The sequence below is a fragment of the Cucumis sativus genome, chromosome 6 (genome assembly GCF_000004075.3).
Source record: "Cucumis sativus cultivar 9930 chromosome 6, Cucumber_9930_V3, whole genome shotgun sequence".
In the NCBI taxonomy this organism is placed as follows: Eukaryota; Viridiplantae; Streptophyta; class Magnoliopsida; order Cucurbitales; family Cucurbitaceae; genus Cucumis; species Cucumis sativus.
In genome coordinates, this window is record NC_026660.2 from 17,217,276 (window position 1) to 17,232,870 (window position 15,595).

General features: G+C 33.3%; 1 protein-coding gene across 1 annotated transcript; it reads right to left on the minus strand.

Annotated features, from left to right (window-relative positions):
* Positions 1–2,327: 2,327 nt before the first annotated feature.
* LOC101204562 (putative transcription elongation factor SPT5 homolog 1) lies at positions 2,328–11,848 on the minus strand. The gene is made up of 22 exons (XM_011659007.2): positions 11,524–11,848; positions 8,790–9,028; positions 8,532–8,678; positions 8,191–8,349; positions 8,027–8,110; positions 7,635–7,705; positions 7,180–7,537; positions 6,899–7,054; positions 6,694–6,791; positions 6,561–6,609; positions 6,333–6,485; positions 6,093–6,236; positions 5,895–5,988; positions 5,623–5,784; positions 5,422–5,470; positions 5,247–5,341; positions 5,075–5,153; positions 3,959–4,013; positions 3,747–3,864; positions 3,517–3,660; positions 3,066–3,166; positions 2,328–2,815 (listed from the first exon to the last, which is right to left on the minus strand). The coding sequence occupies exons 1-22, from the start codon at positions 11,846–11,848 to the stop codon at positions 2,570–2,572; spliced, it is 3,126 nt and encodes a 1,041-aa protein (XP_011657309.1). The 3' UTR covers positions 2,328–2,569.
* Between the last annotated feature and the right edge of the window lie 3,747 nt (positions 11,849–15,595).

Here is a 15,595-nt window from a genome sequence, read left to right on the forward strand (position 1 = left end):
AGGGGTAGAATCCGGTGGGTGCTGTGGTTTTATGAAAGGTAGGGGGAGAGATTCGATGGGTAAAGAGAGTGGCCAAATAGAATTAATGACACCTCAACTTTTTTAATCAAACTTTCTTTTTCTAATGCCCTCCATTAAAAAAACAAATTAATGGGAGTCAACATATACAATACATACCAAATAATTATTATATAGATTTCATTTCATTTTTATTCTAATATACTAAAATCAAATCAAATGTATATGCATGAATTTTGTCATTTAAATAGAAGCCCTTTGTTACCTAAAATGAAATGCGGTAAGAAAAGGAATTTTATAATAATAAAATAGTTTTATAAAACAAATATATCTGAAGAAAATAGGTTTCATTAGTCTCCGTTTGCTACAACTGCAAATTGAATTCCAAATATTTATGCTTCTTTTTCTTTGTTTATCGATGGCCAACTTCATGTTTATGTACACAAAAATAATATTTATTTAATCATCTTATAGTTTCTTTTTTTTCTTTCCATATTAACCTATATGAGAGAGAGCAATGAAGGATGACACCCGTGTAAGGCTTCATTCGGGATCCTACGTCCCTTCCTAAATCAAATTATCAATCAACTCAAATAATCATTTCTTTTCATTATAAAACTTTGCTTTTAAATTCTCTTTTTCTTTTCTAAAATTCTTAAAAAAATCAGTTTTTCTCTCAATTTTTCCTAATTTATTATAATAATATTCTCCCATATTAACCTTTCAACTATATTTTTAAAATTTAATTCATTCATTTTTCTTATCACATTGGTTTCAAATAAATATGTAATAACAAGTCACTCATAAATACTATAAATACTCAAAAGCTACTGGATTCTATTACTCATAAGGGTTAGACATTCGTTAATGGGTATTTATCAATGTCTATTTAAAATCATTTCTTATAATTTAAATTAAGTGTAATAAATTTTATATTTAATCCTAATTTACATTCACAAAATTAGTTAAAATTCAATTTATATAAAATTCTATAAAATATTTACTATAATAGATTATAAATTAACTATTGAGGTTTTTTTTAAATATAACAAATCGATAAAATATCTACCTTTATAGAACAATTTCGAAATCGGAAAAGTCCACAGGCCCACACATGCACGTGAGTAATCTTTTTCTGAATGATCGTGTACTACAATTTAAATGAATGATTACCCATGTTAAATAATCGCATTGACTATGGTAAGTGGTCGTTTAAATCATATTCACACAATCAAATTGTTTTTTTTTAAATGAAAAAATGACTTTAAATCTAAAAGATCGTGTTGATCATGTTAAACGATCTTAGTAAGTATGATAAGTAATCATTTAGATCATATCAACACGATCATGTAGTTCCTTTTAAACGATAAAAGAAAAAATTCAAATTTAAACGATTATGTTGACAATGGTAAACGATTATTTAAATCTTATCAAAATGATACTTCATCTTCTTAATATTCGAGAATATTAAGTAGATAAAATAATTTAAATTTTTTTTATCAAGAAGGATGAAAATGAAATAGAAAATTTAAATAGAAGAATAAAACCACTTAAAAGTAGAAGAAAGAAAGTACAGAAGAAGAAACGGAGAAATAATAAAAATAAGAAAGAAAAGTGATGAATACAATATTCCACAACAAATCTGAAAAATTATGTATCAACTTCGTGGACTTTTGCTGAATCATAAATATATTTTTGTTTTGTTACATCGTTACTTTAACTATTTATGTGAAAGAATTAAAATAATAAAACTAATAGTTGCATTTCTATATACTTAAATTACATTAATTTAGTATTTAATCCAACTAACACATTAACTGATTTTTAAAATTTAAAATGAAAATTCACCAATCTCTTTAATATTGCTGCCACCCCAAATCGAAAATAACTTTGATATACACGACTTAACGGATATGTTAAAATGTTTTACATTTTAGATTTTCATTTGTCTATTTCAATCCTTATATTTTCAATAAAAGGGCATTATGTGTATACATTTTTATAGTTTCCAAAGAGAATGCTAATAAAAACCTTTAAGATCAACCCAAGGGACAAATTCTAAGATACATGGAAGATATAAGAAATAAAATTAAGCCTTTATAAATACAGAAACCAAACCTAAATAAAACTCAAGTATAGGGTGAAAAATACAACTTTGTCCTAAAATATACAATCACGGGTTTATCGAGACAGATATTAGAATAAATAGTAAATAGACAAAAAGAAGCCGTATAGATTCTGAAACGAAAGCAAAATCTGTTGATACGTAAAAAGACCTAAACATAACAAAAGTAAATTGTTCACAAAGAAACAAAAGAATGATGGAGTTGGCATTTTGCAAGAACTTTAAATGTAAGAAGCCTTGCAGGAATAAAGAAGAAGCAACAGAAGAAACAAACATGGGTGGAGCTAAAAAACAGGAGAGACTGTGTTGCACATGAAGGATGAACTGGAATTCATTTATAATTGTAGGGAAAAAGAAAAGGAAAAAAGCAGAGCTTACACTAGACTAGTTAGTATACAATATGATTCTCATTTATTAGAGAGAAAATTATGGTTGAGCAAGTTTAGCAAGAATAACTAAATCCAAAATCTTAACATCAAGAGTGTCGTCTACCTTCACAATTCCGTCGGTACCGTCTACACCAATCAACTTGCCAGTGGCACCACGCAATGCACCACCCATTATCTTGATCTTGTCCGACTTCCTAGGAACAATCACTTCTACTTCACTAGAAGGGGCTGTTACCGTTTCACCATTTCCACTTGACCCAAGCCCTATCCTACACGAGCCATCCTGACCAAACCCAAAACCAACCCAAAGTTCAACATTATTTTTTCATGACATACCCTAAACCAACTATAGAAAGATAGATGTTAAAGAATAGAACGCTGAACCCTGCCCAACTTGAGAGATTTGATGGACGGTCTCATTGACCACAAAAATTTGTGTGAAATTTACTAACCAGGGGGTTTCCAAATATGTAATTCAAAATAAATAAATAAATAAATATTAAATAGTGGGAAAAGCTTTAGCAAACACGTACCGGAAGCACCTCACGAATTACACCCATGATGGGATCATCACCCGACCTACGGTAATTGACTAATATGTCTGGCATGTACCATGGCCCTTCGGTATCACCACCTGCCATTTTAATTTATTTTTCAAAATCGTTAGTAAAGCAAAAAATTAAGAAAAATGGGGATCTCAATGGAAAGTGTAACCAAATTTCCGTTTCCACATGACCCCGTTACAAAAGATTGAACTTCCTAGTTTGATACACAGTACCTATGAAATAAAGTTAATTCCAGATCTTTCTAAAAGAACTAGAATCTCTATTTGTGAAGTACATTAATGGCAAATTTAATTGTATAAATAATAAGCTATTGCTAACTCTATTTGTAGCAGAAATTCCATGAATCCTTTTGTGAAGAACATCTTATTTAAAATAAATCTGGGGAAAATTTTATCATGCTGAAAAGAGTAATACAAACCTATAACAGGAGACATCATATCCAGACCACCTGTGCCTGGTGTCATTGGTTGCCCGCCGGGAGTGCCAGGAAGATAGGAGGCTGAATTTGGTGTCATGGGCTGTCCACCAGGGGTTGAAGGCAAGTATGGGCTCGGAGCATTTGCTGAACACAAAGACAGGTATTTCTAAGATATGGTATTTATTGTAAGGAAAAATTCAGAAGTTAAAGTTAAATACAAATGCACCAACCATAGGCTGAACCACTATCACGGGGGGTACCGGCATCACTGTAACTGCCACCAGGAGTATTTGCCCAACCAGAACCAGGAGTTGGAGCTTCGTATGTTCGTGAAGGAGGACTTCCTGGCTGAAGAGAGAACAGTAGAAAACAATTTAATGAATCTGTGGTGAACAAGCCAGAATAGTTAGTGGCATTTGGAAAGTCATTATAAAGATCTAACCTGGTACTGTGGACTCGCTCCCCAAGTTGCAGGATTCCCTTCCTCCCAGTTATCCCTAGTTTAGCAAAACCAGAATTCTCAGCATCAATCATCCAAGACAATAGCCAAAAGAAACTTCAAAAAGAGAACTTCAACCGATAAGCTGGTGCTTAAATATGGTGAAAAACAAAAAATACAGCATTTCAAATCAATAAGTTGCTTAGTTATTGATAATATGAGATAGATTTATCCCACAGCCAAAGGTGTTCTCCAATCTTCTCATCAAATGGGTTCCTAGAGGAGCAATATACAACACAGAGTTGCCTCCAGGGCAGTCCAGGTACAGTCCAGGACTTCACTATTGCACTACTACCACTACCACTCACACCATATGACATGTCACTGTCAGAAGCAACTGATTGTGAATATGTACCAAATATGACAGCCTGCCTTCTGAAAGATGACAAACCACATCTCGTTCGACTTTTCTTTATACTAGCTTCCCTAACCCAAAATTCAACAATGCAACTTAAGGAGCGTTAAAAAAATACTGTAGTAAAATTCCATACATCTCAATCCCACTACTTCAGTGATTAATGTACTTAAAATTCTGTTTTCCATTTTCAAAGTCATGTTTTTCATCAATAAGGTGTTGCCGTGTTGCCATCTTCATACTTCAGGTTCTGACCTTAAAAAGAGCTTATCCCTAAGAAATACTATCAAGATACAAGAAAATGCAGAATACAAAGAATCTAACATAAAAGTATTTTCCAAAAGGGAACTAGCCAAGAGAAGAAGAGAAAGAACAAAGTAACAAATATACATTCAAGAATTATCTCTTAATTTCCAATGCCATACTGGCTAAAAAATAAACTAAAAACTATAAATCTTCATTAGCTATCTGCTATAGCATTAATATTTTCTAGCTTATCATAAAGCTATTTAAATTTGTCAATTGTCATCTTTGAATTTAAATGCTCCTCGGTTTTTAACTATAAGACAATATCAGAAAAGTAAATTATAGAAAATATGTAAAATAACAATAATTTATGGAGCCTCTACAGCACTTACATTCGAAAATGTTATTCACATTATCTTAATTAATATCTCAAGTGCACTAGTCCACATGAAATTTACCTTGACGGACTCATAGGTGCATAGGGATTCCAAGCTCGATCTCGCATAGGTGTTCTCATGCCATCATGAATTGGTGTTGCTACAAAAATAGATAATAAAATATGAATAACTCTCATAGTACTATTAGAAATTTAGAATAAAAACAAGAAGGTAACATGGAAAGAGAACTAACTTCCAATATCTCTCATTGGTGTCATGTACGGATGCAGGGGAGTTCGAGAAGGATGCATTGGAGTTTCACTTCCCATACCATATCTAGATGCATCACTGGTACATAGCAAACATTAGAACCTTGAAATAACAAACAGACAAAAGCAGATTAGTTATGTATTATATCTTATATTTACCGATGGGGGGTTGAAATGGCCACATTATCCGAGATAAAATTGCGGTCAACTGCAAATAAAACAAGCATTATAGAGTTAACACCACATGTTTAACATCCATTTGAGACTTCAACATTTCTCAGATATTCTTAAAAAACTGTATGCAAGTAATGCCACTAAATCACACAAACTCAAGTGTCGCTCAAAAACTTTTAAACATGCCTGTGACAACTTTCATTTGAGATTCAAGCTCCACTCGAACCAGTTGGCCTTTTATTTCAACAACACGCCCACGGTAACCCTTATAAGGTCCCTGTCGAACTTTTACTGTTGATCCAACCAACCCATCATGATGCCCTCTCCCACCTCTATGTCTTCCCCCACCTGAATCACAAGTAAACAACTTAATAAAAATCAGAAAATAATCCTTTGTCAGATCAAAACCACTAAAACATCACAAGAGGACATGGATATGAAACCGATCCACCACATACTATCATTGGGGGGACCTCCTCTGGAAAATCTCTTAGGAGACTGAGGAAAACGAGGTGGGGTCGCAATGCCGGCAAACCTAGAGTATGAATTACCCTGTAACATGAAAGATGCAGCAGAAACTAACCATTAAGATACAACTGTCAACAGAAAAAAACATTCTGGTATAAACCAGGTATTTGATAAAAACAAGAACTTACATTTCTATTTCCATTAGTTCGGGATCCACCCACAACAACACAAGATTGTGATTTAGCACATATAAAGCCTGCATGTTCCAAGTGATGGCGATCATAAATAAACAGGATTCCTCTGTATATGTGCTCCACAGGACCTTGTTTTCCCTATAGTAGAAGCAAAAAAGACAATTTGAATTTAAAAATAAGTAAGTACAAGTTGACACCTAAAAGGAAACAGACAACATGAAACAGAGATCTAACCTTACAAGGACCTTCAAGAATCCTCACTACATCCTTGGAGGATATTGTATTATTAAATCGATCTTGAACACTGATTTTCTTGTCGATCTTGCTTTTTATTTCCCTCAATTTCACAATATCAACCTCAGGCCTATCAGGAGTACCCTTAAGAACCTAGTGCAAAATTATACTCATGAGCTTCCCAACAATAAAATGACAAATGGCATGCATGAATCAAAGCATACTCACCTGAAAAGCCTCCGTTTCTACACGAATAATTACACCAAAGCTCATATTACTGCAAAAATGATTGAAAATCTATGAAATCCAATCCTTGTATTTAAAAATTCAGAATAAAGAACGATGTTAACAAACTACTTACTCCAATAACACTAGATCATGCAGTTCATAATCCCCAATTCTCGTCACACCAGTTGTAACCTCAGAACTCTCAACAACATCATCAGCAAATACCCGAATCTGAAGATGATACAAATTTAGGATATTTCAGACTATCAGTAAGACAACAATAAAAAAATGTGCAAGATCTATAATTTTATAGTACTTCCACAAAAATATAAACTCACATGTTCCTTGGTTGTATCAGATAGTATAATAAGCACGTGCTGGTCCACCTTCACAACCATACCAGTTGCCCCCTCCTGAGTGCCCGATACAACTTTTACATGATTCCCAGGCTCAAAGTACTTGCAAAGTTCTCTTTCATTCACAGCAAGAGTTTTCTAAAATAAAAATAAATAAAAAGAAGAAAAGATTGCATGAGACATAAGCTTCCCCTTTGAGTAAAAGGATGAGAAGCTTCAGACAGCGAAACAAGAAAAAAGCATGTAAGTTGGATAGTTCTTACCGGAAGGCCCTTCATTTCTGGTCTGATGTGAACATTTTCTTCCTCTACTTTCTCAACCCATCCTTTCAAATTTTTGAGATCCCCCTTAACAACAATGACAGCATCACCCTTCATAAAGTGCCCTTTCTTTCGGTTTGCAAACAAGGTAGACAAACTAGCAATATCTCCATCTCCATTTTCTCCAGGCTTTCGAAATTTTTCAAGTTCATCAAAAGTCGGCTTTATATTTTGAGCACTTATTGACTTCATGGACACTGTTTTATACAAGAAACCATCCTTGAAAAACATGCCACCAATATTCTCAAAGTATTCTCCAGTAATGGGATCGCGTCTACGCTCTACGCGGATATGTAATTCTCTGAATATGAAGAAGGGTAAGTTACTGTAGACTTTGAACAACAATTTACATCAAATACATGGAGGCCAGATTACATTCAGAGAAACAATGGAGCTACCTAGCTTCATCAATATTCATAAAACGAGGTGGAGGAACAAATGCCTTCTTCTTAGCAACTTCTCTCCCTTCCTGAAGAAGAAATAGTCAGTATCAAAAACAACATTCATTCTCACTCATAGATCTGCCAATGATCTAAAAGAAGGAAGTAATATTATACATACACATATTTACATATATACTAAAAGTCATGAAAACATGAAGCAAAGCTATCTACAAAATGTTTTTCCAAATTTACATATTAAGGATTGCAACCAGATGAAAAAGAGAAAAATAAAGCTTCGAGAACTTTCCAATATAAGTCTTAACAACATTTGATGGGGTCACAAAGTTTAATAACATAATAATGAAATACCAAAGACAATTAAAAAAAAATGTCCTTCAAAAGATTACCAATTTATTAGCAAGAGCTTGTAAGTCTATCCGTGGAATCAGTTTCACAGTAACCCTCTGCCGCACATTATCAACATCCACCACCTAAAGGAAAGAGAGCTTAATACGTCAAAGAGACAGTGAGTGAGTGAGACACCTTAACCTATTGAAAGTACCACAATTACCTTGGCAAGATCCCCCTTATATGTCCCAATCTTCATCCTAACCCATGTATCTCTAGAAAGATCAATTGCTTTGCTTTCAACAGAGAGAACGTCAGTCATCTCTTTAATTGGAACAAGCGTAATTTTCTGAGCATATATATTGCGTAGACCTTTACAAGCCTAAAACAACAGCAAAAACAAGTTTAAAGAGTTAATTAACTAGGTACAGGATTGAATTCAATCATTATAAGTCTGAAAAATGATTTACTAGTGACCAAAACAAATTTAAGAGTTGATCCAGTGCCTACAAGATTTTACTCGGTCTTTATTCAATATATAACATAAAAAAACACATAATATACCTCTCTAACATGGGCTTCTTTGTCGGCTTCAATATATATAAAGTTCTTCAAATGGTCGAGGGCTACTGCAGATCTTATTTGCATTTCAGGGCCCCTATCAATGCATTTTTGCATTAGACAAACAGCAGCCTCCCGCTCACGGCCAATCTAACGAGAGAGAGAGTCAGCATATTAAATCAATTCTCTAAGATGGGTACTCCAAGAGGGAAAATCTAAAGAAACTACAAAAAATGAAAGTTTTAAGCAGTAAAATCATACCGCGCATTTAACCATCCACAATTTTGGATCCCTTACAGAAGGTAAAAGGGCTTGCTGCTCGACCTCTGTCGTCTCCTCGTCATATTCCATATGATTTGACCTTGCATATCTCGCTTGAATCCTTCTTTCAAGTGCTTCAACGTCCTCTTGTTCATCCTCTCGTGGTAGCAATGGGCGGCGATGCATCCTTCTATTATCATCTTCATCAGGTATATCAGCTACATTGTCAACTATGAAATCTGCATGATCAAGAAACTAATGATTAGAATAGACACATACATAAATGGAGAAACTAGTGAGACGAATAATGGATTCAAGAGGGAACAAGACATATAAGATTACCCAGAGAACCACTGACAAAATAATACACTACAGCATTAAAATAACCTCCTATTTACCAGTCCATCGTTCATCATTGTTAACTACCAGTCGGGAGTAGGAAAGAGAGCCCCAAGAAACAAATATATTCAAGGCCATAAGGGCAACAACTAGCAAACAATATTTTTCATTTCTTTGTGCTATTTAAGAAAATAAAATTAAATTGGTTAGGGACAGGTGAAATTGTGATAACTAATACAAAGTTGGCTCACAATCTCTTTTTTTTCTTTGTTTTCTTTATAAAGAAATCATTCAATTAAGAAAAATGAAATAATATACAAAGGCATAAAAAAGTTGAAAACCCTCAACTACCTACAAAACGAGCTCCAATCCAAATTTGCTTTTCCGAGTAGGTAGATTTCCAAATATCCAGAAGTTAATTAATATTGATTTGAGAATGCTTCATATAGAAACATTTGACAAACACCCTCTCCCCATTTTATTTTGTCTACATCTCTTTCAATAATATCCCCCCTCCCTCCAAAAAAAAATCCAAGTTTCAACGATTCGCTACTATGAAAATATGTAGATTATAAAGTGATTACGGACCAAAAACTGGCATAGACTACAAAAAAAAAAAATCATTACATAATAGAAACTAAAACATCATTGTGATGAGATCCTTCGGGACTAAATTGTATCATATTTAAAGTACGGTGTGATCCCAGGTGAGGAAGTTTGGGAGGGGAAAGATTTATTGTCTCTTTATAGGCATCAATTAGCAAGCTATTTGGTGCCTATACTCTTGGTTTGGTTTTGTTGGATTGGAGAGGATAGTTCTTCAAATTGAGAGGAAGATGAAGGGCTTTTCTTGGAAGCTGATGAAGGTAGAAAATTAACATTCCAAGCCCTGGGAATGTGGGGATCGAAATCGGCAACTTGAGGAGTAAAATTGAAGCTCGTTCAGTTAAGTGACACAAATGATTCTCTGAAAAACCTCGCGCACTGTGGCATAAGCAGGTGGCTAGCATTATGGGAAAGGTGCAGATGATAGCACTGCAAATTAGAGGCAATATGGTGATTCAAAAAAATCTTAGAGGAGCATTTCAAAAAGTTTCTCGTATACAAAATCTTGAGGTCATTAGTGTTGGTAATGATTGGAGAACTCCTTTTTGGAATGATATTGATGCAGGTATAAATGTTTCCCATATACTAATACCATTTCTGCACGCAATTTAATCTTTAATCAATCCATTTCTTCACATATGCTCTCCCATATACGTTCATACAGGTTTGCACAAAACTACATGGCCAAAGGCCCAAAATTGAACAGCTCTGGTACCAAATTGATAGGTACCAAAACAAGACCACAGGAACTTACAAGACAAACCAAGTAATTTCAGGAACTTAGACCCTTCCTAGCTTAAGATCATTCAAGCCCTAAACCAACTGAATCAAAGACAGATTACTCTCTTCCTCTCCCACTCTATTTATCACCAAAGTACCCAAAACTGCCCTAACTAATTGCTAACATAACCTTCAGCCTTCATGTCCCATAATACTCTAATACCATTTTTATCGGTAGTCAACTTTTGGCTCTCCAATTCACTATTACTATTATTACTAGAACTGTTTTGCAATAGTAGAACACATAAAGATTCAGTCTTGAGACTTTGAAGAATACTTTGCTCGATGTTTGCTGGAGATTGAGAAGTCCAAAAGGGGGGAATGCATTTTCGTAAATTATATGACTGGATTTAATTGACATAACAAAATTAAGATGGCACCCTACCTCCTAAGCATAACTTGTTGCATTCTTTGCAAGAAAGTAGATGAGAACAAACTAATCAGTCCGTGCCTTTATTTCAAATACATGCTTCCTAGAGAAGATGTAGGGAACATATCATTATAACTTTTGGTTGCTCGTGAATGTTTGATGAATCTAAGGACCTGGAAAGCATATTACAATTACTTTGTACCGCATAGGTCTAAAGCAATGATAAGCTTTTCGGGATTAATGCACTAAAGCAATCATCTGAAGTAGAGTTCATATAGTGGGCAGAAAGGATGGATAGTGCAAAGCTTGAAATCTCCCATTTTTTTGCCTTGTTCAGCACATTTCATACCTCCTGTCTTCGTGAAATTAATTTACAGTACGGGTGTCTTATTTATAACTAGCCATCCTAATTCTCCATTCATTTGATCGACTGAATGAGCATAGGAAATACCCGATTCAGGGACCCAAAAAGAAAACTTAGATTGCTCACCATTTTTAACCTAAAAACTGAATACATACTAAAGAAATCGCAGAAGAAAACCCTAGAGCACTCTAATCTATCGAAAATCCATTGCACATGAAAATTGAACTAATTGAACCTATAAAAAAAAAACACGAAGTCAATTATGCGAAACATACCGTCCTCAGCTTCATCATCCTCTTCGTCATCGTCGCTATCGACCTCAGCCTCAATATCCAAAAACTGAGAACCGCTAGGTCTCTTGGCACGCCGCCTCCGACCAGCGCCACCAAAGGCCTCCTCCTCCTCCTCCTCCTCCTCTTCTTCCTCTTCATCCTCGTCCTCCTCCGCAACGTCGTCAATGAAATCCGATCTCCGCCGCTTCCTACTGGAGCGATCTTCCTCCTCCTCTTCGTCGTCGTCGTCTAGAGGCTGTTCCATGTCATCCTCATAGTCCTCCTCATCAGCGTCAATGTCGTCGTCGTCGTCCCTCCGACGAGGCATCTGTGAATTGGAAATAGGGAAGCTGAAGTATGGCGTAAGCGAATAATAGTGGAAGAACCGAAATTGGGAAGCTGAACTATGCCCTAGGCGGAGTTACTCGAACGAGAGAGAAAGGGGTGTGTGAAGTTGGGAAAATAGTTGGCGGGTCTCTTAACGTTTTCCTTTTTACTTTCTTCCACAACGTAATACGTAACGTTTCTATTTTCTATGTGTTGTATCAAATTTATTACCCATCTCTTCGCTTTTACTTCTCATGCTAAAATCAATTTCAAATTCATATAAATAACAATGTCTCTTTTTCACCCACTCCTAACTAAACAAAGTATGTAACAATGGTTCTTAAATAAACTCTAAACTATCCCTCCACCTAAGGTTCATTCCATCTCTCTTCTATCATTATTATACTAAACAACTAGACTTTCATAGCTCCCTTATTACACATCCTAACCAAGTTTTGTTTGTTTTCTACAATTAGTCTAAAATTTTTGTAATAGTTTTTAGGTTTACTCATCATCTTAGTCAAACTTTCAAGTTCATTTCTTTTTTCTATCTATATATTTGTGAATGTTCAACCCAATTTACACACACTTTGACCAATGTTTGCCTTTATAACATTTTTGTCTCAAGAAAATCGATATGACATTAAATTCTAAGTAGATTGTCACCATGGATTGAACTCATCAATTGTTATAGTTTGGTTGTAAAACTTTCAAAATATTATTTTCATCATTGAAATTTTAATTAGATTGTTAGACTTTGGTGCATTAACTTTTAAAATGTATATTTTGTATCAAAACTGATAACGATTTTGGTATCTGATATGTTACTTTTCTATTCTAAATATTTTTACTCAAGTCTCAAAATATCGGTGTGGATAGAAATATTGAATTTTCTATTTTATAGAAGTGTGGTGAAAATATTGATATCGATAAAAATCAGTTTAAGTTATAATTAATCAATAAAAGTTTGATTGTGATTTGATTAAATTGTAATTGATCGTCATTTCTATAAAGAATCGTAAATATTTATGTAAACGTTGATGTGAGAGCAAAATTTTGAGAAAGAAATGGCAAAACAATTACAATGTAATATAAAGTTTACTATTATTTTGAAGGACATTTATAATAGTAAAATAAATTAAAATATTTACAAGTTATAGCAAAATTTTGGATTCTGTTAATGATAATTTTCTATCACTACAGCATATCAATTACTATCATTGATAGAATTTGGAATAGGTTATAAATATTTTGTTAAGTCTATTATTTTTAAAAATTCTACTTATTTTGAAATAAAAGGATGCCCGAATTTAATAGGTTTTTTTACAAGGTTAAAAGTAAATACAAGCTTTTCTCTTTTCTTTTTCTTGTTGTTTTCTCAAATTCAATCTATTCAGAAATAAAAGGTTTGGATTGGAAATAAAGGTAGAAAGTTAAAAACCAACACATTGAAAAAAGGTTTGATGATATTGAAATTTGAAGCTATAGGAATGTATAATCAATACCATAAAACTTGAGACTTGAGTTAGAGTTAAGGTAGCTGATTAAGAATAAAAAATAAAAAAATTCTAGAAATTTGGGATTTCTAAAAAATGTTTTTACCGTAATTTTACTCAACGTTTGTTTTTTTACTTGGTTCGAGAGCGTGTTTGTATTAAACATGTTGTGGTACACATACATGAAGTCATACTCAAATTAATAAATAAAAATAATTTGTTTAGTACAATAATTTAAAGTTGGGAGATTCGAACCTTTCACCTATATGAGAAATAAATAATAAATAAACTGTTTAAAAGTTTGGAGATCAAAATAAATATTCAAAATGCTTGGAACTAAAATTGAATTTTTAAAATAAGAATCAAAACAAATAAAAAAATTGTCGTGAAACATGTTACGATTTTGGATTCAACTTGTTAGGTATAGGATCAAGGATTGAAACATGGCAATATATCACCAAAATGACTTGTCCGATGAAGATAATGGGATGAAGATCTTTTTCATGAAACATCGTGGATATATTGTTTAACAGATATTATCCGTCGAAGAATTGACGAACATGGAGATATCGAGAAATGTGGTGGAAATATCGTCAAAAAAATTGTGGATATATCGACGTAGTATCACATATATTATGCATGTTTTAAGCGGACATTTCATCAAATTTCTATCTTTTTTTCCTTTTTTAAAAAACACCTTCTTCCACCTTATTGTACATCAATTTTTCTCATCATCAATATATTCCTATTTACTGGCACGTGTATGTTCATGTGGACAATAAGTCCCGGTTTCAAATCCCCACCCAACATTTATTACAACACCTTTGAAAAAAAAATTGAGGACTTACCTTTATTAAATTTCAAAATCCAAACAAGTATTCACATTTATTCCAAAATAATTATTATATTTGATTTCCAAAATTACATATTGTCCATTATATTGTATTTTATGTCATAAAACTTGTAGATAGTAAATACAATTTATTGATCGTTATTAGTAAAATATTATTATTATTATTTCAATAAAGCATTATTGATATATTATTAGTCTTATTTTAATAACCTAAATCTAATAAACTAGCTAGCATCATATGTTGTTTGATGAAATTTGAACAATATATGGATCAATGTTCAAGATACAACTTAAAGAGTCTATAGAATAGGGACAATGTTGGATACATTATCTTGATAACACTATGGATACGACTCACTTTGTATTTGATACAAACACAATAGTCAAACACGTTCGTGTAGGTGAAATGAGAGTAAGGGTATCCTATGGAATGAGTTTACATAAGATCGAATCATGTAATAGTAACCACTAGATGTAACTGCATTAACTAGTTATGATTCTATTTCATTAGGATGAGATAAGTAGCTTAGTTTTAATTCTGAGTGTATTATGAACTCATATTCGCAAAAGATTGTCCTTTGATTTGTACGAGTGAGAGTGACAAAATTGTCAACTCAATATGCTTATTATTTTAGGGACAAGACTAAATGAGGAACTAAAAAACATAATCACACAAGGTGAAATTCACTTCTTTCCGACTTTAAGGTAAATAGATAAGTGTTCCCTTAAATGGTGTCTCCAAAACTTGAATAAAGGGCGCTACCCTCTATATGGCTCGAGATAAATTTCCATTTACTGGTTGGACCATAAACATGTTGTTTATTAGAGAAACACTGGTATTTAAGAACTAGAAGTAATTCGGGGGTAAAACGATAATTTGACCTAGCTGGTTTTATGAATACTTGTGAAGGACTAACTTACTGCTATTGGTCTATATCCATAGACACAAAAATATATCTATATGGCACAAGATAAGTTTATGTTTATTGGTTGGATCATAAACATATTGTTTATTAGGGAAACACTGGTATTTAAGGAGTAGAAGTAATCCAGGGGTAAAACGATAATTTGACCTAGCTGGTTTTATGAACACTTGTGAATTACTAACTTACTGTTATTGGCGTATATCCATATACACAAAAATATATCTACAGTGAGAAGAGTTCAACTGTGAGTCTTTAGTGGAGCGTACACACAGTTAACGAATACTAGTTAATGAGTTTAGCTAATTAAGTTCATATCGTTGTAACTTTTGATCTGTAGGTCCATTTTAGGTTTCATTCCTAGCTCATAAAGGGCAATGAGGTTTATATATATTGATTGTAATTTGAAATGTTCAAAATTACTTTGAAAATTAATATAATGTATTGTGATACACTATAATACAAAGTTTATATTT

What these genes read in the sequence shown, in the direction of transcription:
- LOC101204562 (XM_011659007.2), bottom strand. Translation starts at nt 11,848, where the DNA reads ATGCCTCGTCGGAGGGACGACGACGACGACATTGACGCTGATGAGGAG. An exon ending in AAGAAGCCCATGTTAGAGAG is followed by an intron (nt 8,350 to 8,531) that starts GTATATTATGTG and finishes CTGTTGTTTTAG; the next exon opens with GCTTGTAAAGGTCTACGCAA. An exon ending in AAGCTCTTGCTAATAAATTG is followed by an intron (nt 7,706 to 8,026) that starts GTAATCTTTTGA and finishes TTTCTTCTTCAG; the next exon opens with GAAGGGAGAGAAGTTGCTAA.